Source organism: Solenopsis invicta, chromosome 2 (genome assembly GCF_016802725.1).
Source record: "Solenopsis invicta isolate M01_SB chromosome 2, UNIL_Sinv_3.0, whole genome shotgun sequence".
NCBI lineage: Eukaryota > Metazoa > Arthropoda > Insecta > Hymenoptera > Formicidae > Solenopsis > Solenopsis invicta.
Window position 1 is genome coordinate 20,135,906 of NC_052665.1, and position 22,753 is coordinate 20,158,658.

Genomic DNA, 22,753 nt, shown 5'->3' on the forward strand with positions numbered 1-22,753 from the left:
GCATTGTTATTTAAACAAATAACAGAAAAGTTATTCCAGATGCTATTCTGCATTTGCAAAATTAGTAAAAAAAAATATAATTTTATATTTGTTTATATAAATACTGTGCTTTAATTATACATATTTCATTTTTTCAATAACGTATATTGATCTGATCTATCAATATACACATATCAGCATAAAGTGTTCACAGGTCATCATAAGGGATTGGTTCGCAGTGATCACGGAGGTTAAACAACGTTCACCGGTGTCGCGACTTGGATGGGTAACCGCTTGGAAGCTTCCAAAAAAAAATTTCCGAGTTTTTTTTGCAAAAAATGTTTTTTAAAATATTACAAAAATATTGTTTTGTTCATTGAAATTATGTGGTGTAATAATATTTATGTGAATATTTTAGAAAAATTTATAACGTTGGAATGTTTCAATGCAATATTTCAAAAAGCTGACATCTTAATGTTGCTACAATCTTCCGGCAATGTTGCAGAAATGTTTCACAATTAATATGCAATATTACAATGTTTCAATGAAATCATTCTGCAATATTCCTGCAATTACTCTGTGCTGTATGGACGATTGACTCTGATGCTAACTCCACTGTGCGACATCTAGTAGTGTTGAAGTGAACGTTAATGTAGCAATAAGAAAGTAAAATATCACTGCTTAATCAGGATTGCCATCCGTCATCCCCATTCGTTTAGAATTTAAATAATATTAATAATCAAAAAGTTTTTTTAGACTGATAGTTCTTTCATAATGAGACTTGAGTACCGGCGTTGATTATAAATTTTCCAATTGGTTTTGTTTTAAAGAATCCTTTTGATTTTCTGGTTGGTTCTTAAATTGTGTGTCGTTTCCTGTGTTCTTTTTTTCTGCATCTATCAGTGCAGTCGAGTCCTTGTCTTGTTCTCTTCTTCTCTTCCAGTCTCCTTTAAATAACTCTCTTTATACGAGGTGTGATCAAAAAGTAAGGTGACTTTTCATTTTTATAAAAAAATATTCATTTTTTCATCCAAAATTATGTTATCCCCTTCAAAATAATCCCCTTCTGATACAATGCATTTATGCCAGCACTTTTTCCAGTCGTCAAAACATTTCTGAAATGCACTTTTGGGTATTGCCTTGAGCTCCTCCAGCGATGCAGCCTTAATCTCCTCAATCATCGCAAATCTTCGTCCTTTCATAGGCCTTTTCAATTTTGGGAAGAGGAAAAAGTCGCAGGGGGCCAAGTCTGGTGAATACGGTGGCTGAGGCATGATGATAGTATTGTTTTTGGCCAAAAAAGTACTCACTAGTAACGACGTGTGCGCAGGTGCATCATCATGGTGCAGAATCCATGAATTTTCTTTCCACACTTCCGGACGTTTTTTTCTTATTGATTCACGCTACCGCCGCATAACCTCAAGGTAATACTCCTTGTTTACCGTACGACCTTGTGGTAGGAATTCTTGATGCACAACGCCATGGTAATCAAAGAAAACTGTGAGCAAAACCTTCACATTCGAACGAACTTCGCGTGCCTTTTTCGGTCTTGGCTCTCCTGGGCTCTTCCACTGGGATGATTGGGCTTTGGTTTCGACGTCATAACCATATACCCATGTTTCATCACCAGTTATAATCCTTTTGAGCAGATCAGGATCATCATTGACGTCGTTCAACATGTCTTGAGCGATGTTCATGCGACGCTGCTTCTGATCAAAATTAAGCAGTTTTGGAACGAATTTCGCTGACACACGTGTCATACCCAAAACATCCGTTAAAATTGATTGGCATGAGCCAAACGATATGTTAAGATCATCAGCTATTTCTCTAATCGTAATTCGACAATTTTTCAACACAATTTCTTTCACTTTCTGAACATTTTCGTCGGTTTTTGACGTGCTGGGGCGTTCAGAGCGAGGTTCATCGTTAACATTTTCTCGGCCCTCTTGGAATAACTTATACCATTTATAAACATTTTTTTTGCTCAAAGTTGACTCACCGTACGCCACTGTCAACATTTCAAGAGTTTTTGAACACTTAATACCATTTTTTACACAAAAATTAATACAAACTCTCTGCTCCATTATTTTCAACAGCAAAAAATCGCCGAACACACAAACACGAGTCTAACCTTTATGCCTCTCACATAAAAACAACACATGCTATATAGTCAAAACTGTGAACATATGATCGTGACGAGTGTACCAACACAAAAAAAAAATTTTGAAATTAGAGTGTACAGAGCGCGCGAAATTCAAAAAGTCACCTTACTTTTTGATCACACCTCGTAGGTTTCTTTTTTTACAGGTTTGTAAAACCAGCTATTTCTTCTTAATTGTTTGTCGTCATCTGTTTTGATAATGTAGGACTGTGGTTCAAGTGTTTATTCTATTACTGCGGTTGATATAGTACTTGTTTTTTTTTCTTTAAAATCTGATATCTTATTTTTATGTGCATCCGCGTATTTCTTCTTTTCTGCTCAAATGATTTTTAGTTTAGATGCACGTTTAATATTACCTTTGGATAAAGCAGTTTCTCGTTGATTTGTATTAATGTTCTTGTGTGACGATTTATCAAATGTTAAAATGATAAATCTAAACCATCTCTAGGCGTGTTTCGGTGATGTAATAATGCTAGCTAAATGTTCGCACACCTTCTTCAGAGCATTTTCTTAATAGTTCTTTAGCTTTTTGCACGTATCGTTCAGCTAATTCGTGGGATCTTGGAAATTCCGAGCTGAAAAATCTTTGTTTAAATTGCTATTGCTTGTCAAATTTAACCTGCAAAATTCTTCGTAGAAACTTGACTTGTTGCTCTTGAAATATACATTTTTGTCTATTTAATTTCAACGCAGCATTTTTTAGTTTTATATTTACATTTTTTGTGATTTTTTGTAGTTTTGTCAGCGTTGCAGCAAACAATAAAATGTTATCCATTAAGCATTTCACTCCTTCCATATCTCTAGTAAGATAGACATCACTTGTTGGAACACTTCCGGTGCCGAGGTTAATCCGAATGGCATTCTCTTGTAACTGTAAACCCCATAGAATTGCAAACATTAAATATTTGGCTGTGCGTGGTGTGACCTGAATCTGCCAGAATCCTTTTGTACAATCCAATAAAGTAAACCTTAGGTCCGTGTAATTTGTCAGCAATTTCGTCTAAATTTTTAAGTAGGTAATGTCTTCTTTGCATATTTTTATTTAGTATCGACGGGTCTATGCAAATTCGGATTTTGTTTTTCTGTTTAACCACGACCATTGGCGAAACCCACTCAGTTGGTTTGGTAATCGTTTCAATTATATCTAATTTTAGCATGTTATCCAATTCTTTTTTAATGTCGTTCTTTATAATATGTGGTATTCTTTTTGGTGGGCATATTGTTAGTTTAGGATTATCAATCAGATTAATGTCGTATTGAAAATTTTTGAGACTCTTCATGCTTTCAAATATTTGGTGTTTTTCGTGTTGAATTGAATCAAGATATTTAATCAGTCAAAGTATTATGCATATATCTTTGTACAAAATTGGTTGCATGTTTTCACTTACAATTAAGAATTTCATTAGTACTGCGGGGTATTCTAACAAAATACCTTTGATTTTATAATGCTTCATTGCTGGTATGCTTACAAAGTGTTGCTGCTTCAATGGATGACCAAAGAAAGAGAGCGACAGAGCTTCGATGTGCTCTGAGACGCCGCTGTTATTGACCTAACGTCATGCCATCTCTTGGCTTACAATACATTAAATTAATCTGCACTGACAATACATTTGATCCGTGACAATACTTTATAAGTACATTGTGTTTTTCGTGTCTTATCTTAACCCTTAAACACATAAGTGGATCTAAGAGACCTTCCCAAAAAAACTTTACTTTCGTGCCATTTTATTTTAGTTAAGCAATGAAGTTGGTTAATCGTGGCAGTCGATAGAAGATACTTCAAACTTTTTTTCCACTTAGCCCGAATCTTTTTTTTCATTCCGTCTTCACACAGTAAGCGATTGAAAATCTAGGAGATTTTTCAATATGTGTTTAAGGGTTAACTATTAATTTCTCAACCACTTTGGTTCGAATTTCCTGTTTTTGATTTTTTCTGTGCCTTGCTGACTGCATTTACTGCATCTGGCGTTGATAACGTGAAAATGAGTTGCTTTTTTATCTGTTCTGCTGCTCGGCAAATTTTTATAGCTTTGTTTAGATTTAAATTCTCTTCTGTCAATAGTCGTTTCCTCGACGATGTTATCATTATTGATCCTGACTACAATGCGATTGCAGATCAGGCTGTCTTCGAACTCACCAAATTCACTATTTTTACATTTTATTTTTAACGTTATGACATACTCATTTCTTTTAACTTTTAGACGGCCTTATTAAATGTACTTTCGTTATATTAATTTTTAGGACAAAATAATTTTGGAATTTGTTTGATGATTGTTATGCTTTTTGCTTTCGTTTCTAGATTAAACTTGTTGAATATTTCTATTGCTACTAATACTTTTGTTGTTATTATCCATTATCGACATAATTCTCATAGCAAAAAATATCATAATGATATCACAATTAACTCACAAGGTGAATTGTGATCACTGGTATAACAGCCATGTCACAGTAAGATGCAACTTCGATTTAGATTGTGGAAGTGATAACTATAAATCACACAAACATCCAGTGTCGGCTCATAATGACATTAATTTGATACATTTCTGATAAATGTATTTGAAAAAAATTTGTTTCTTTATCACTTTTTGGCTCACAAAATAACTTTTTAAAATAATTTCTTTGTTAATAGTAAGCATTATGTAACGTCTACTATTAGGTTATAAAGCATAAACATGAGATAGACTCAGTATTTACTCATTTCACTTATCTAAAAGTTGAAATTGACAAAACAGTAAGAAAGGCAAAATGCAAGAAAAGCTGTTCTTTTCTGTCTTATTTTGCGCGCGTATCACTAACAGAAATATAAATTGGCTGCATCTTGTATTTCTGAGAATTTCTGTCAATGATGCGCACTCGGATAAGAACAGAAAAGGACAGCATTTCTTGTGATTTTGCATCTATTTCATATGTATTGTAACAAACCGCCTTTCCGCGTCTCCCTCGGACCGTCCACCATTCCAAGCTGTCCGGCCGAACAACTGCCGAACAGCCAAACCGCCGGCGCAAGGCGTCGCATAATCTGCTTCAAACCGGCGTAGCGCACGTAAACGCATCCGCGCGTAACAAACGTCACCGCGCGCACGCGCCCGAGAAGCGGCCAAAGTGGCGGTCGCTGCCGATCTCGAGTGGCGGGAATTTCCCCTCCGACTACCGAACCGTCCGTATTCCCGTACCGTCTCACCTCTCGAGATTCGGCTATATACGAGGTGTGTTCAAAAAGTAACGGGAATTTTTAAATTTCGCGGGTTTGGAGAGTCCGACAGTCAAATTTTTTTTTGTTTATGTTGGTATACATGCCCCTGAAGTATGCTGAAATGTTGAGCTGTATACATTGTTTACTTTGTCTGTGGCAGCCGCTAAGGTTACACGTGTTTTTATGAGCTCGGCGATTTTCGTTTCTGAAAAAAAATGGATCAAAGAATTTGTATCAAATTTTGCGTAAAAAATAACATAAAGTGTAACAAAGTGTGTGAAATGTTAACAAAGGCCTATGGTGAGTCTGCTATGAGTAAAACAAGAGTTTACGAGTGGTATAATCGTTTCCAAGATGGCCGTGAAGACGTTGAAGATGACGAACGCCAAGGACGCCCCAGCACATCAAGAACCGATGAAAACGTCGAAAAAGTGAAAGAAATGGTTATGAACAATCGCCGAATCACAATCAGAGAAGTCGCTGATGATGTTGGCATATCAATTGGCTCATGCCATGACATTTTTTCGAATGTTTTGGGTATGAAACGCGTGGCAGCAAAATTTGTTCCAAAGTTGTTGAATTTTGAACAAAAACAGCGGCGAATGGAAGTTGCTCAGGAGTCATTAAGTGAAGTCAACGACGATGCACAATTACTGAAACGTGTTATAACAGGTGACGAAACATGGGTTTACGGATATGACGTCGAAACTAAGGCTCAATCGTCCCAGTGGAGACGAAAAAGCGCATCGCTGAAAGAGCTAAAGGCTATCCCAAAGATCGAGTTTGAGAAGTGTTTCGGGGATTGGAAGAAGCGCTGACATAAGTGCATAATATCTAATGGTGACTATTTTGAAGGCGACAACATTAATGTAGACGAATAAATAAATATTTTTTTCAAAAAACAAAAATTCCCAGTATTTTTTTAACACACCTCGTAAGCGTCGTCGTTTCGGCACTCGGGGCTTCTTCTTTAACTGCTTCTTTCCGAACCGTTCCGTCCGCAAGAAGTCTGCCTTTCTGTATCCTGCCGTTTCCGAATCGATTCGTCTGCTCAGAACCGAACTCAAGCGCCTTAGGTTCTGCCAAGCAGTCTTGGCGACGAGCTTCCAATCCGCACCCGACTCTACGGGTTCAAGTGCCTTGGGCTCCACCGAAAGATCTCGGTGGGTCGGGAAATCACGATCCGATCTCCTCTCCGTCGGCATCGGCCCACGATCTGGGATGTGAAGTTCCGCGCCTCCACCAAGCGATCTTGGAGTAAGTCGTTGCCCCCGCCGTAACAACACCGCGGTATTAACCGCAGCGCGTCGCGATCGCGATTCGTAGTGCAGCTGTACTGCGCGCGTGAATTGCATTGACGCCGGGCCCGCGCGTCCGCGGCCGTGGCCGCGGCCTTCGGCAAGGCCACACCGGCTTGTAAACAGGGATTCCGAGTTCAGAGAAATTCGGCTCGGAATCACCTGCTTGTATATAGCACGCGATTCTTCGTCCGTCTGCGCGCAGTTATCGCGTCCGTCCGTTTGAGCGTGATCTTTTCTGTTCCGTCCGTCCGCGCGTTATTTTTCCGTTTCGTCCGTCCGCGCGTAGAAGTAAGCTTAAGAGGATGCTAAAGTAACAGAAGAACTTCCTCGACGTCGGTCCTACAGATCACTGTAGATTATTTTTCGAGCAAGACCAGGCTATTGCTCTTTGTCCATTGCATAGATCTGTCTTTGTTTTTTGATTATTTCGCCATCTGCGAAAAGTCCTATCAACTACTGTTGGGCTCCATATTGCTCTGTTTATGACAGTTCAGCTTCGCTGAGCGAAATATGCGCGTGGTAAAAGCACATTAGCGTATCTTTTTTGTTAGGCGTTCAATCGTAATTTTGCAAGGTCAGTGTTATTCGTGCATGTTTTCTGAAGGGTGCTCTACTATCATTTTGTACGCACGAGCTACACAACTTCTGTATTAAGGTAAAGTTAACCTCAGGTGACGGCTATACGAGTGAATTTTTAATGATTTATTAAATTTTTGTTCGATTTTCTTATAAAATTGACCTGAGCACCCTTTCTTTTTACGCGTATTTCAATTCTAAAAACAGTTTTTGTGATTCTGTAAAGCCAATCCAAAGATATTTAATGCACTGTAAATGTCGGTAATTCGTGGTACTTTAGCATCCTCTTAACGTCACGTCCATCCGAGCATCACCATCATTTGTCCGTCCGCGCGCCACGTCCGCAAACGCTACTTTGTATATTTGTTTCCGTACTGAATAAACTACAATAAGTTATTTTGTTCACCATCAAAATAAGTCTAGTTCTCTTGGCGACTTACCCGCGTCCTCGCCTACCGAAATAACACCGCCCGTGCGCGGAAGTCAGATCGTTACAATATGTATGTAACTAATGATGAGTCTATCTTATGTCTATGTTGCTAAATTGCAAAAGCAGTTTTACGCTCGTAATGCAAATAACTCATGATCATTTCGCAACTCTTCTCATTACACAATATGACTTTATATGCTAAATTCATACACACATTATATACATTTAATGCATTATTTGAAAGCCACAGCATTTAAGGTTTTCAAACTAGAGTAAACTAGAGTAAACTTAAACAATTAATATTTAACGTACTTTTCCAAATTACGTAAAAAGTATACATATGTAAAAATTACTGCTACCTGCAATACTGAAATTTAGCTTTTATAAAAACGCAATGCACACTAAAGGCTAGTAATATATTCTACATTGTCTAAATGTGTAGACTATAACGTAATAATTTACACGATTTCTCCTAGAATTTAATACGAATTATACGAGATATCATAGTACCTTACCATTCCACACGTATCTTACAACTTCCATCTTTTTTCTATAAAACCTATTTTTTTCGTACAAATCAGCACCATACTCTTTCTAAGATTAAAGATATTATTAATATTAATGTATTCTATTCCCACTTATATAAAATTGTGTTTAAATTTATATAAATTGCGCGTAAACAAAATTAAACCTTACCAGTAGAGCACAGGGAAGTGCTGCTAATGCCTCGACCGAGCGTTTCACCAGTTGCCGCTAAATTGCCTAGACTTTTACTAGACTGCAAGGTCTGCACTAGCTTTCTGGATGTATCAGATAGATGTATCAGATAGATTTGGTGCCTTATTTCTCCTTGGTAGAGTTTCTGGAAGTCTGGCAGCCGAATCTGGATTGTCACTGAGCACGGATGCCTCGTGATAGCCAGAACTGTCGCTGCTATTGCGGCTGTGATTAATGATTGTCATTTTATCCTTGCCATCGTCTACAAACATATCTTGAACGGCAGTTTGCTCAGCGTCAGTAGGTGGTTTTGGGGCTGGCCTCCTCTTTCTTTGTGGCCGAGCTGGCGGCTGAATGGGACTTATGCTTCTCGCAGTCTCATCGCTTCTGGCCGGCGACACACTGCGCGCCCCGAGACTGTCTGTGCTGAGAGAACTCTGCTTGGATTTTTTAAATATAAAACCAAACACACTCTGTTTGGTCTGTTGCCGCCGTCGCTCCTCTTGCCTGTGCAACGCCATTATATCCTGCGTACTTAACGTTGGGCCTAGACTTTTGGCCTGATTTGCATATAGAGTCACCTCTTGCAGGTGATAATCCTGCAGTGACAGCGACAGGTCCAACGTCTCCTCCAGATTGACTGAAATAGTAAATACAGATTGTTTAGACTTTGGATACGTTTCAAAGACCAATTAATATTAAAGGGGAAACCTTTTAGGAGGTCGAAAAAATTTATAATTTTTAGAATTTTTTCTCAGATAAAAATTAATTGCTTCCAAATTTTAAAGACGTTCTATAATACATTTAATTTAAAAATTACGATTTTAAATATTGTAAAAGACACTTTTAATTATAAAAAATCACAAAATAATAATCTTTCATAGATCTTATACACTAATAAAACAAGCTACAAAAAAAGATTTTATGAACATTTTTGTAAAATATATTTTAAATAAAAAATCTAGTACGCTTGTTTTTTTAAATAATAGAATAATAAAGGAAATAGGTCACAGACGAATTGTAAGAGGCTGAAAAAAATATATTTAATTTCAAAAAATGTTTAAGTAATAGATATGTACGTTTCAATTTAACTTACAAGGAAATCTCGTACAATGAAAAATTCAGATTTTAATAAAACTCGGCATAAATGTAGATGAGGTAAATACATGAATTTAGCAATTTTCAGTTGCAGCTAAAAAAATGATAAAACCACCCCTCAAAGGTAAAGAGTTTTTTGTCTTTTTTCAATATATCTTGTAAACAAACAAAATACCAAAAAATGTTTTATACTAAAATTTTACAGCGAAACTATTGCAATTTAAGTACGCTATACATTTTCCAAAAAAAAATTTTTTTAATAATTCACTCTTTATGAGCATTATTTACAGATTATTTATTACATTAAAATTCCAATTTTAATCAAACTTGGCATACATAAATTTAGAAATTTTTATTTACAGCTAAAAAATGAAAGGGTAAAATCACTTCTCAAAGATAACGATACTTTTGCCTTTTTTCAATATATCTCGTACACTAAGAAAAATATCAAAAAATGTTTTATACCAAAGTTTTACAGCAAAGATATCTGTATTTGATTACACTATTCATTACCTAAAAAAAATTTTTTTTCAAAAATTCACCCTTTATTTCCACATTTACAATTACCAGGGATGGCAAATCATTACTTTATCGTTACTTTTATTTTTTTTTAATAACAATTTGGTAATAACGTTAGACCTTTTTATTATGGTAATAATAACGCTAGAGAACAATCACTTTTAATAAATCACTTGTTGTCGTTATGCAATATTCATTGAAAAAAGTAACTCGTTAGTTGATTCGTTACGTAACGAGGAAAAGTAATGCAAAAAGCAACATGTTACTTAGGCTTGTTACGTAACAAGGAAAATTACAAGTTAATATTTTTCAATGAGTAATGCATAATGATAACGAGTTAATTGTCAAAAGTGATTTATTCCAACTCTGGCCTTACTATTGTGGAAAATTGCCAATCTGTAAAAAAGTAACGAGTAACGGCGTTATGGTAACTCGTTACTTGCCATCCCTGCAATTTACTTATTGTAATTACAATTTTAATAAAACTTGATATAAATATAGAGGGGCTAAATAAATAAATTTAGAAATTTTAAGTTGCGGCTAAAAACAGTTCGAAGGGGTGAACTGTTATGGGCACAGATACACGTAAAATAAAACTACTTTAACTCTATTGTATTATACTATTGCATTATATTATTATATTGTTACGACCGAGTGAATCTGAAATTTCATCCAAAACCGAACGTGCCTTCTCTCTTAGACATAAAGCCAAAACCGCTACTTTAACTGAATCAGACCAATTATTCACACGAGCGAGTAAATGGAATTGCGTGAGAAATTCGCGCAACGGAGCACCACCATCATATACATCCGGCTTTAACCCGTTGTGGTTACACCTCCAAAAAATAACGTAATGGTTACACTGGGTCCAGTTGACCCAACGCAAAAAAAAACAGTTGCCATTTGCGTTCCTTTTGATGAATCGACTCAAATCCTTCACAAAAATGAAGTTTAAGACTTCTTCTTCGTAATCAAATCGTTTATGTATCCTTTATTAAATTTTTTAATATTGAAACGACACGAGGAAAAAGAATTTTGAAAAATATGCCATTTTGTACTAAAAAATTCCTGAAAATTCTAATTTTTGAGTAAAATCAAAGTTATTACCGGGGTTCTACTCCAGAAGTAGTATACTTTTAAGGAAAAAATAGTATTATATCGAGCTTTTCAAAAAGTATATTTATTTTGAAGATTGAAGTTTGTAATTGTAATGAAAATCACGAAATGACATAAATCAATGTTGAAGGAGTAAAATAATGTGAAGAAATCGTATTTTGGAAGCTACAGCAACTTAAAAATGGCCTTGGGTCATCTAGACCCAGTGTAACCACAACGGGTTAATTTAAATCCAATATTATTTTCAACAATTAAATCGGAGTCAAAATTGGTGAACTGGTCTTGTTCTGCTTGTTGTAACCATTTACATGCTCTTCCTCACGCTACTGAAAACGGAGACGGTCCTCCTTCATCTTACGGAGCTTCTCCAAAGCAACACGCAGTAACTCCGCAGTGCCCGTCGTTTCATCACCCACCGTCGATTCGACATCTTCCGTTGTTCGCTCGACAGTATCACCCGAAGGCCGCGTGGATGTTCTTCGTCTCCCAAAGTACGTCCAGAAATTGTTGAGAAACGTGTGCACATACCCTTCCGTGGGCTCCGTGGAATATGTGCAAAAGTCATGGCTCAAAGTTCGTTTGCACGTAAACGAAAAGATAATCCGTCTCGATCCCGGACGAGCCTCCAAAATGTTACGACCGGTTGAATCGCCTCGCACTCTCGCACTCGCACACCTCAGTAACACACGCGCACACTAATAAAAGATCAGGCTTTTATTAGAAAGAACGACTTTATTGGCAAGACGAACTGTCAAAACCAAAAGTCCGAACATAACAACAACACGTCGCTAACGAGCGACAGTCTCTTCATTTAATCGATCTACACTTTACAACATTCACGGCCGTAACAATATGTATGTAAAAGTTCAACTTTTGAAAACAAAACTTTTTAAAAAATGAATAGAGTAATTAAATAGATATTTGTCCTGTGAAATTTTGAAACATTTTTTGATATTTCGTGTAATTGACGTAATATACTGAAATAAAACAACCGTCTCTTTATCTTTAAGAGGCGGTTTCACCTTTACGAACCGTTTTTTAGCCGCAATTCACAATTTTTAAATTTATGTATTTGCTCCTTCTACATTTATACTAAGTTTCATTAAAATTGAAATTATAATACATTAAATAAGGAGTACAAAAAGTAAATATAAAAAAAGTTTTTTTTCAAATATGAATAGCATATAAATTATTATTAAATATAGATATTTTTTATAAAACTTTGGCATACCACATTTTTTGATATTTTGTTTACGAGATACATTGAGAAAAAGCAAAAGTCTGTTTACCTTTGAGAGATAATTTCACCCTTTCAAACCATTTTTTAGCCGCAATTGGAAATTTCTAAATTCATGTATGTACCTCATTTACAGTTATGTCAAGTTTTATTAAAATCTGAATTTCTCATTTCGCAAGATTTCCTTGTTAGAATTTTCAGTTTAATTATGTTAATTTTCCTAAAAAAATCACAAATTAGGATTCTTAAAATAAAAAAAAAACTACAATAAGATTTACGGCTAAGAGCCATATATTTTGGACTATCTTCACACTTTGAACTATTTTCAGCACAATAATAATACTAGACAAAAAGAAAGTGCGACAAGAGTGTCGGTAAAATCATAAAAAGATGACCAAAAAACGCAGTATTATATAATATTTCACTATGAGGTGTAATTTACGTCTTTCGTTTCGCCGATAGATATAACTTGATGTCTAAAATTCAGAAATTAGCCACTTGACTGTCTGTATTTATTTTATCCTGGTTTAACATTAAATAACAAAAATAAAATCCCTGAGCCACGAGTTTTAACCGATAACAGTCTGATTGATTCTAAACAAACTATCGGAGTAAATGCTTCGTTTTGTTAAAGAGTACACCGAGTTTTTGTGAGAAATTTTGAGTTACCAGTCTTACTTTTCTTTCGCAAAGCGTTCCATCTGGATTAAATTTATTTTCAAAAATAATGTGGTTTTCAATTAACTTCTTATGCTTTGGACAACATACTAATTGCTATATATTTTTTTTTAGTATAGATTTTATTTCATTTTTCATAGTTTCGAATTATTTTTTAGCTGCTAGCCCTTTCATAAGTTGTTTCATATGAGTATTTCAATAAGCTAAGTTTCTTCGAGATTTAAAAAATCAGCCTCTACTAGAACATGATGTAAATCTTTTTTCTTCTTCCAGATTTGTTAATCGTTTTGGTCTTTCCCTAGCTTTCTTTAACTGTATAACGTTTAGATCATTTTCGAAAGGCGGTATGTCCTCATCTGCTTTGTTTTCCTTCACTTGATCTTCAAATAATAGATCTTCTTAAGGAGTGATGTTGATTTCATTGTATTTGTCAAAATTGGTCTTCTCTTCTTCATCTTTCAAACTTGATCTTTCTCATAGTTTTCAAAGTTAATTTGATCTTTTTTATCCTCTCTCTTCTCATCATCGAATTTGATGGTAATCTCAACTTTTTTTATTTTCGGAATTCATACTTGGTATTCTTTAGATTATTTGAAGTAACAGACAAGTATTCCGTTTCTGCATCAAAAGTCAAACTTGTCTTTTCGTACTTTCTTGTTTAGACAGAAACATTTTATAAGACCCAATCTTCTAAAAAAAGGAACTTAATACGGTGTTTATCCAGTCCATTCCTGATGTGGAGTTTCTTCGTCAAGGTTATTATTAGGACACCGATTACCTACGCATAAAATTAGCTGTGTTTACGGCTTCAATGCAAAAATGCTGTGGAAGTCCGGATTCCATTAAAGTTCCTGGCGTCTCAGCCGAGAACTTCGCGTTGATGGTAGCAACATTCCGCCACGGACAAAATGGGAACTAATAAGCGTGCACCGTGACAAATTGACGATGAAATCTTGTGCATAACATTTTGTTATTATGTGTTTTATTATAAAAATGTGGCTTGTGTCGTGTTCAATAAATTCCTAAAAATGGACCGTAAGTAAAGTTTATTTGAATTTTATATATAAAAGCACATTTTTCACTCCTTTTAATAGCTATCCGTGTGTTTTCCTATTTGAATAGGCTTCACTTTACGTGCTTTTTACGACTAATTACTGATTGTCCGGGGAGAAAAGGATAGCCAACACCAAATTTTACAAGTATTTTTAAGTGACTTTGTTATTTTTTTTTATCCAAATTCTTTTTATTTACAAATGTCATATCGCATAAAATTACGTGTTATTTCACGCTTATGATGTTACGACTTCACTATGACCGCGACGAGTAGACAGGAGCCTTAACAAAGATCTAGCGGTATTCAGAAAGATCCGGTATTTTCTCTTCAAAATTCTGTTTTATTCAGGGCTGTTAATTGCCGGGCAATGCCGTATTCCTTTAGAAATTTATTAAATTCCTTGTTGAATTATTCGTAGTCGTTATTGGATTGAAAGTTACAGTACACCGTAGCTTTCAAGCTTCACAACTCGAAAAGTACTCAACGAAAATAAACTTTCTTATAGTGTTTTGGAAAGGTCTCGAGATAAACTATATGAATATGTAATAAAAGTAGGCAGTCCCATTTAAAAAATTGGAAGTGTCCTTTACATGACCTGCAAGCAATTATTCAAGGTCAAATTAATGACACCATCTTATGTCCCCCTCAAAATCATATAACTTTTGTCTGACATTTGTAAACATTTTTGTTTACTGGGTTTAGTTTTTGAGATATTTGGGTGGATCATTTAAAATGGGACACCCTGTATATAAGTAAAATCTCCAGGCGGCACTAGATATTTTACAATGTTTTTCGATGATCACATAAAGTGGTGTAAATTTTGATTTCTTCGATCGATGGACAAAATATTTTCGGCCTTCCAATTTTACAAGGCTTATATAAAAAATTAGAAGAATACAAAAATAAAGTTCTTTCAATCCAATAACGACTACGAATAGTTCAACAAGGAATTTAATAAATTTCTAAAGGAATACGGCATTGCCCGGCAATTAACAGCCCTGAATAAAACAGAATTTCGAAGAGAAAATACCGGATCTTTCTGAATACCGCTAGATCTTTGTTAAAGCTCCTGACTACTTGTCGCGGTTATAGTGAAGTCGTAACGTCATAAGCGTGAAGTAACACGTAATTTTATGCGATGTGACATTTGTAAATAAAAAGAATTTGTATAAAAAAAATAACAAAGTCACTTAAAAATACTTGTAAAATTGGGTGTTGGCTATCCTTTTCTCCTCGGACAGTCAGTAAATAGTCGTAAAAAGCACGTAAAGTGAAGCCTATTTAAATAGGAAAACATACAGATAGCTATTAAAATGTGTAAAAAATCCGCCCTCTCTCCCGTGACATCACACACTTTCCTTTTTTTCCCACCCCAAAGTGGATTAGAACCGGCCTACATCTACTCTTATGCGTTGATGCCATAATTGTACTTCATAATTGTTTGTTTGGAAAGTATACATAATTAGTAGGTCGACATTGAACCTTTCCATGAACGTAATACAGATTACTGATGCGCTTTGCTGCAATTTTTACATTTTCTTTTATTGACGATTTCAGTTAATTTATTTGTAAGATGTCTTGAATCCTTTTCGTGATTGGTGCGCAAATCAGCCATCAGTAAAGTTTTGCCAATCTTGAAAGTTTTATCAGTTTCGTATACGTCAAATACTGAAGATATTGTACCTTTTTTTACGATTTCCGTACATGTGTTGTTAGCAAGATTTAACGTATTTTTTCTACTGGGTGTACAACTTAATTCGGTCCGTTTTTTACTTGATAAACGCATTTATTTAAACAATAAAATAAATTAACATCTTATTCAAAGCATTGTCCACTGCTAGCTACTACTTTTTTTCATCTTTCTGGCAATTTATGAATTCCGTCGCGGAAGAAGCGTTCATCTTTTGAAGCCAAGAATGAATCAAGCCAATTTTTGATGCCCTGTTTTGAAGTGAAACGTATTCCAGTCAAAGCGTTCTGCATCGATCGAACCAAATGATAGTCGGAAGGGGCAAGGTCTGGGCTATAAGGCGGATGAGCCAGAACTTCCCATTCGCTATTTTCCAAATAATTTTTAACCGGAACAGCAATATGAGGTCGAGCGTTGTCATGGTAAAAGATTATGGACTCGTGTCTGGTCGCATATTGTGGTCGTTTTTCGGCTATAGCTCGCTTTAAACGGATCAATTGTTGCCTGTAGAAGTCTCCCGTGATGGTTTGACCAGGTTTTAGCAGCTCATAATGGATCACATCCTTCTGATCTCACCAAATACAGAGCATTACCTTGGCACCATGGATATTCGGCTTCGGCGTTGGTGTTCCCGGTTGGCCGGGCTTTACATACAACTTTGCGTTTCGGGTTGTCGTAGTGAATCCATTTTTTGTCCCCATAATGATTCGATGGAGAAAAGATTTCTTTTTGTACCGTTCAAGCAACATTTCGGACATGTAAAATCGTCGTCCGATATCTCTAGTATGAGACCTAATTTCCTTGCTTTTGGATGTATTCCGCGGCTTTAAGTCGTTTCAAAATCGCTTGTTAAGTAACTTCCAATATTTTTGCGAGCTCTTCTTGCGTTTGACATGAATCTTGATCAAGTAATGTTTCTAATTCTTCATTTTCAAACTTTTTTGGTTGAACCGAATGCTCTTTGTCTTCAACACTAAAATCATCACTCTTAAATTGTCGAAACTATTCTCTGTAAGATTTATCCGATGGTGCAAAATTATCATACACTTCCACAAGCATTCGATGCGCTTCAGCTGCACTTTTCTTCTAATTGAAACAGAAAATCAAAAGTTCCCGCAAATGGTGCTTATTTTAAACGAAACTCGACATTTTCAACACAGTAAAAATTAAACTTGTTGTGCGAAATTCAAAGGTTTGTAAACAATATTTGGTTGACAGATGTTGACACTTCACAATACAGCAAAAATCAACTGTCGCCGTCAACTATTTATAACGTCTAAAGCCACCTTTTGAAAACGGACCGAACTAAGTTGTACACACAATATGACAATTTATATTAACGAAAATTTCAGAATCCATCTTTAGTTATAGTATAGAAACTTGCACCGTTGTCCAAACATTATTGATAATTGTCCTCATGAATATTCACTTAAAAAACTGCTTCAGTATATATATAAGCTTATGTCTATACTCTCTTATTAGTTGGGTGATTAGCATTCTTTCTGCAATTCACATTCCTGTGAACACTGTATTTACAATGATGACAACAATATTTAAATTTTTCGTCTGTACCTTTCCTGGTCGCCTTTTCCAATTCTACCGTATCTTCCAACATTTTAGTCCTTCTATCTATTCTGATAGTGAGACTAGCGGAATTCGTTTCTCGCCAGAATCTCCTTTCCTTTGAGTACCATTTTCATTTGATCGTACTTCACATTTCTCTATAATTTTTATCCACAAAGTTTCTGAATATAGATAACATGATACTCAATGGAATAATGAAAATTCATTAAACTTGCCAATAAACTATATAATAACTTAATGGGTTGTGTTCAAAAATTCTACTCGTCGGGTAGATTAACTTTGAGTGACCAATCAGGATGCAGAAATCTCAAGATTTCTTTATCCTAATTGGTCACACTAAGTTATTTTATCCGACGAGTACAATTTTTAAATGCAGCCATGGCTAAAAGGTCTTTTTGTCAACAGCATCTAAGAATTCATCAAGATGTAAATAAACATCCGTATTTTCTTTCATGTGATATAGTGTTAGTTTCTTTAATAAGATGGTCTTTCTAGTCGGTTTTTGCAATCCGTAGATGCTTTTTAACCTTAACCATACTTCTTGCAATGCCTCTAGTTCTTTGATCTGTTTGAGCTCGGATGGATTTGTAAGTAATATAATATCCGACTTTTGCCTTGCTATCGCCCTTGGTTCATACTTTCTAAGCAGTTTCTAATGCTTGATTTCTTAGTATTTCTAACTTGGATAAATCGCCATTGGCATATGCCAACGCGTTTTTCTTGATTAACAGAGCACCTTCTACGTGTCATAATTAGATTTATTCAGTGTTTTTATACATATTAATTGTGTTATTGGAACTCATTTTTTATTATGCTTGAGATATCGGTATAGAGCTGCGCTTACGATATGGATGATGTTGCTCACACACGTAATAATATAACTATGCAATTTATGCACCAATTAAATTCATAACTTATAAAAAATGAGTTGGACGAATTTCTATAATACATAACAAGAATTAATAATCAAACAATCGTATGCTTTAATCAAGAGTACAAGCTTTATGTGTCGAGAGAGAATATGACGCGAATAATAAGGTAACGCTATAATAGTCGCGCTACTCGAGAGATCTACGAATTGTACAACGCCATCAGTGTAACACGCAGTTCAAAAAATATATTTATGTATATAAATTATATATGGACATATTTTTTATAATTGTTATATATAATTATTGATTATACATCCTTACCGAGTCTGTATGGAAATACGTAGTTTAAATATAAATTTTGAACACTCTCAAAATCGCCAGGATTCAGGAACGAACCGAAAAAAATGCCGGTAAACATAAGGAAGCCAGCTAGTCATTATGCCATATATACGCATGATTAATTATTTCGCGATCTCGCGATTTGTTCCAATTGTTCAGATTGACGAGATCCTTGCGGTAACGGCGAAGCTCAGCCGGACGAAATTATGAGCATTCCTTTCCGCGCATTAGCGTTTTCGGCATCAGACCGAGTAATTTACGAGACACGTTTTGCTACGTACATTTCAATTCTGTACTTATAAAAAAAGACTCCGAAGTGTAACCTTTCCTCCCCCCCCCCCCTTTAAACCCCGTTAACCCTCTTCAACTTTGACGAGTCTTTTGTATATTGTAGTACAGATAAAAATAAGGAAGACGTATTTTTTTATACGTGTCCAATTTCACTTTTAGGAGATAAAACGTTCCTTTAAAGAAAATTTTTTTCTTCTTTCAATGTATATCGTCGAAACTATACGAGATAGAAAAAAATATTTTATTAAAAGTTAAATAACTTGAAGAGTACTTTATAACAATGACAACAAAATTTTTTTTTATACTTTTCCCCTACCGCTTACCTGTTTTTTTTCAAAATTTTTATTTTTTTTTTATAAGCAAAATAAAGCTTATTTTATTACAAATCCAACGAAGTATGAAAGTTATGTTCCAACATTTTTCAAAAATAATTCAGAACGTCTCTACACACATGGTACACGCACCCGTCCGTGCGCTACGGAAGTATCTCTCTCTAATTTTGACGAGCCTTTAATATGTTAATAGAACAAATAAAAATAAGGGACACACGTATATAAGAAGAAAATCACTTTTCTTCATTCAAAGCATATATCATCAAAACTTTAAGAGATAGAAAAAAAATCAAAAGATTCTAATCAAAAGATTTTGCTTGTAAAAAAAAATAAAAATTTTCAAAACAAAGGTAAATGGTGGGGAAAGAAGCAAACAAAATTAAAAAAAATTTCATTTATCACTGTCATAAAATACTCTTTAAATCATTCAACTTTCAATTAGAATATTTTTTTTCTATCTGCTATATTTTCGACGATATACACTTTGAAAGAAGAAAACCAATTTTTTCAAAGGGGTGTTTCACCCTCCAAAAGTGCGTATGGGCACGTATAAAAAAATACGAGTCTCTTATTTTTATCTGTATTACAACAAGATTCATCAAAATTGGAGGAGGACACCTCGGAGTCTTTCCTTGTTAGTTTTATTCTCCGACAATAAAGTTCTTTGGTGTTCATTGTGTCATTTCTTCTTTAGCAGTTATATCAAATTATAATGTTAGAAATGTAGACTTTTTATACTCTATACCAAAACAAGTCACATTTTTCATACATTAACATGCACGTTCGATAATACAGATTGATAAGGTGAAGATTTTCTTTTTGTGACGTGGATTAACAAATGTTCGTAAATATCAATCAGTTATCACGGTATTTATTTTCGTCGGAAAGACACAAAAGACAAACACAGAAAAGTACTGCCAAGAAACGAGTTTACTCAATGTATTTTTTTTTTTAGTAAATGTTGCATTAGTACAAAATATTTTTTTGATAATTGTTTTATAGCTGTTATAAATTTTATAACAATTTATTATTCTATAATAAAAAAATTTATACTTTTCCGAATATTATAAAATTGTATTTTTAAAAAATCTAAATAATAATAAATCGAATTTGTTTTCACTTATTGTGAATTTTTTTGATTAAATTGTTAATTGAAATGAATCATTAGAATTCAAAATATATTTTGAATAAATTTGATGTTTATGATAGATTTACGAGTGTATGAACTTGCGTGCAACCGTGCGCGCGCATGTGTGTAGTATTTGAAATTTTATAAGTATTACTTAATTCAAGTATATACATGTATTTTTCTATGTTTACACAAAAGTAATATTTATTTTAAATAAATAAATATTACTTGTTTCAAGTAAATAAGTATTTGAAGACTTTTATAAAAAAATATTTTTTGTAAAAATAACTATTACTCAAAAGTAAACTAAAAATTGATAACTAATTTGTTTTTCTTAGTACGCGATATTTTTCTGTGTACAGAATACATTGATATAATAATCTCTATCAAACGTGCATGACATGTGAAACCAGTTAAACACCGAAAAAAATGTTGACGAGACTAAATTTCTTCAGTTTAATTACTTACATATTTAACATAAATGTATGAAATACTTGAATATTTCAATAAAATTAAATACATATATAAATACTTAAACATCAGATATTTTATGTATTTTAATATATACAGCAAAAAAATTCACAACAAATTTCTCGCTGTTGACGTCATAAACAATTGAATACAGCTAAAGAAATGCACGATGAAGGAACTATGTTACATTGTACTGAGAAGAAAAAGTTGTTAACTTAACTTTTCAATTTGATTAAATTTCTTCAGTTCAGGTATTTTATGTATTTAAATTAAGAAAAATTCAATATTAAGATAACATTTTTCTCAGCAAGAATTCACAATTCAATTTTTTTCTGCTAATGTTACACACAATTGAACACGGCTGATGAAATGCAAGTCGCAAAAATGCGAAGACCACTATTGCAAAGAAAAAAGTTAAGGTATGTCCCTCACCTGTGTATCGATTGTCCGCGGAAGCATTGGCTCGTGTCGCAGCGTTCGTCCGAGGGACTCTCCGCGACGTAAGCGTGAATGCACCGGGAGGTATGCAAGCGGGAAACTGGAATCGCGCTCTCTCCGTTCCCTCGCGCGCTGCATAGCACGGCGCGGATCAATTATAAAACGTACACGAGCGAGTGCGAGCGGGTAGCGTGGGGTGTCGGCCAGCGTTTATATTCGCTCTTTCGCGGGACAAGCGCGAGTGTGAGGATGAAGACGAGGAGAGTCAGAGCAGACTAACGACTAGGAGTAACAAGTGCTGTAGGTTGCCAGCCGGTTGCAACCTTGCGATAGTGATCTCAGCGACCGCTGTAACGAGTTAACTGAAATATCTCGTGCACTCGGTTGTGCGTCGCGATATACGTGGTATCTCGTCGAAACAGTGAGGATCATAAAAAATAGAACGCTTTCAATCGCTATAATATTAAATCTGAAATGCACAATTACGAAATTTCATTACAAAATATAATTTTTAATTCGAATTAATTTAAAATGTTTACCTGTACAATTTAATACTTTTTTAATAAAAATCAATTGTTGCTGCTGATATCATAAATAATTGAATGTGACTGAAGAAATGCACAATGAAGAAACTACATTATATTATAATATAAAGAAGAAAAAATTGTTAACTAAATCTTTAATTTGATTAAATTGTTTTAGATCAGGTATTTCATAAATTTAAATTAAGAAAAATTTACTTAATGTAACAACTTTTTTCGCAATGCAAGAAAAATTCACAAGAGATTTCTCTGTATAATATACTGAGAAAAAAAGTTGCATAAAAAGATTACATAAATTTTTCAACTTTGAAAATTTTACTCTTAAATCTTTTAAAGCATTAATAGATTCAAATTTAAAAAACTGAAAAAAATTTTTGTTGTAAATTAAATTTTATAAATAAATAACAAAATTGCAATTCTTTATTTCATTTTAAGTATAATTTAATAAAGTTACAATTTGTAAGTTATTTAAGATACTCGTATATAATATCGAAAATTAAAAGATTGCAACAAATGATGATTTTCCTCAACATTTTCGTTAAAAAATTGACTACAAATTAATTAAAAAATTAGTTGTAACAAATTTTATCTGATCTATTAAATTTTTTAACTTGAATAAATTTCATCAGTTCAATTATTTATATATTTAACTTAAAATTGAACCAAGTATAACAAAATAATAACATTCACACATACACAGATTAAATTTATTATTATTTATAAATTGTTTTCCTTATTCGATTTAGCCTCACTAATAAAGAGAACCCCAAAAGTAATACCCGTGTCTTTCAATGACAATTTTTTTATGTGATTTTTTAAGTAAAGGAGATGTTCGTGTCGCAGCGTTTATTAACATGTGGCTGTTTTCGAGTTATAAATTTTTAAAAATTCGAAAAATTGAACGATTGGTCCGGCAAATAGAATTTGCATTTTCAGTTTGGCACTTTTCGTTTTTCTTTAAAGTGTTTTGTAGGTTTTTTATTCCATATAAACTCAATATAATGAC

General features: G+C 34.2%; 1 protein-coding gene across 5 annotated transcripts in view; it reads right to left on the minus strand.

The window, feature by feature from the left end:
• Positions 1 to 8,336: 8,336 nt before the first annotated feature.
• LOC105207374 (cordon-bleu protein-like 1) overlaps positions 8,337 to 22,753 on the minus strand; it is a 245,652-nt gene continuing 231,235 nt past the window's right edge. For all 5 annotated transcript variants that reach the window (XM_039445739.1, XM_039445736.1, XM_039445737.1 and 2 more), the window contains one exon: positions 8,337 to 8,997. In XM_039445739.1, coding sequence (XP_039301673.1) covers positions 8,450 to 8,997 — 548 coding nt within the window. In that variant the 3' untranslated portion in view covers positions 8,337 to 8,449. The remainder of the gene's footprint in view (positions 8,998 to 22,753) is intronic.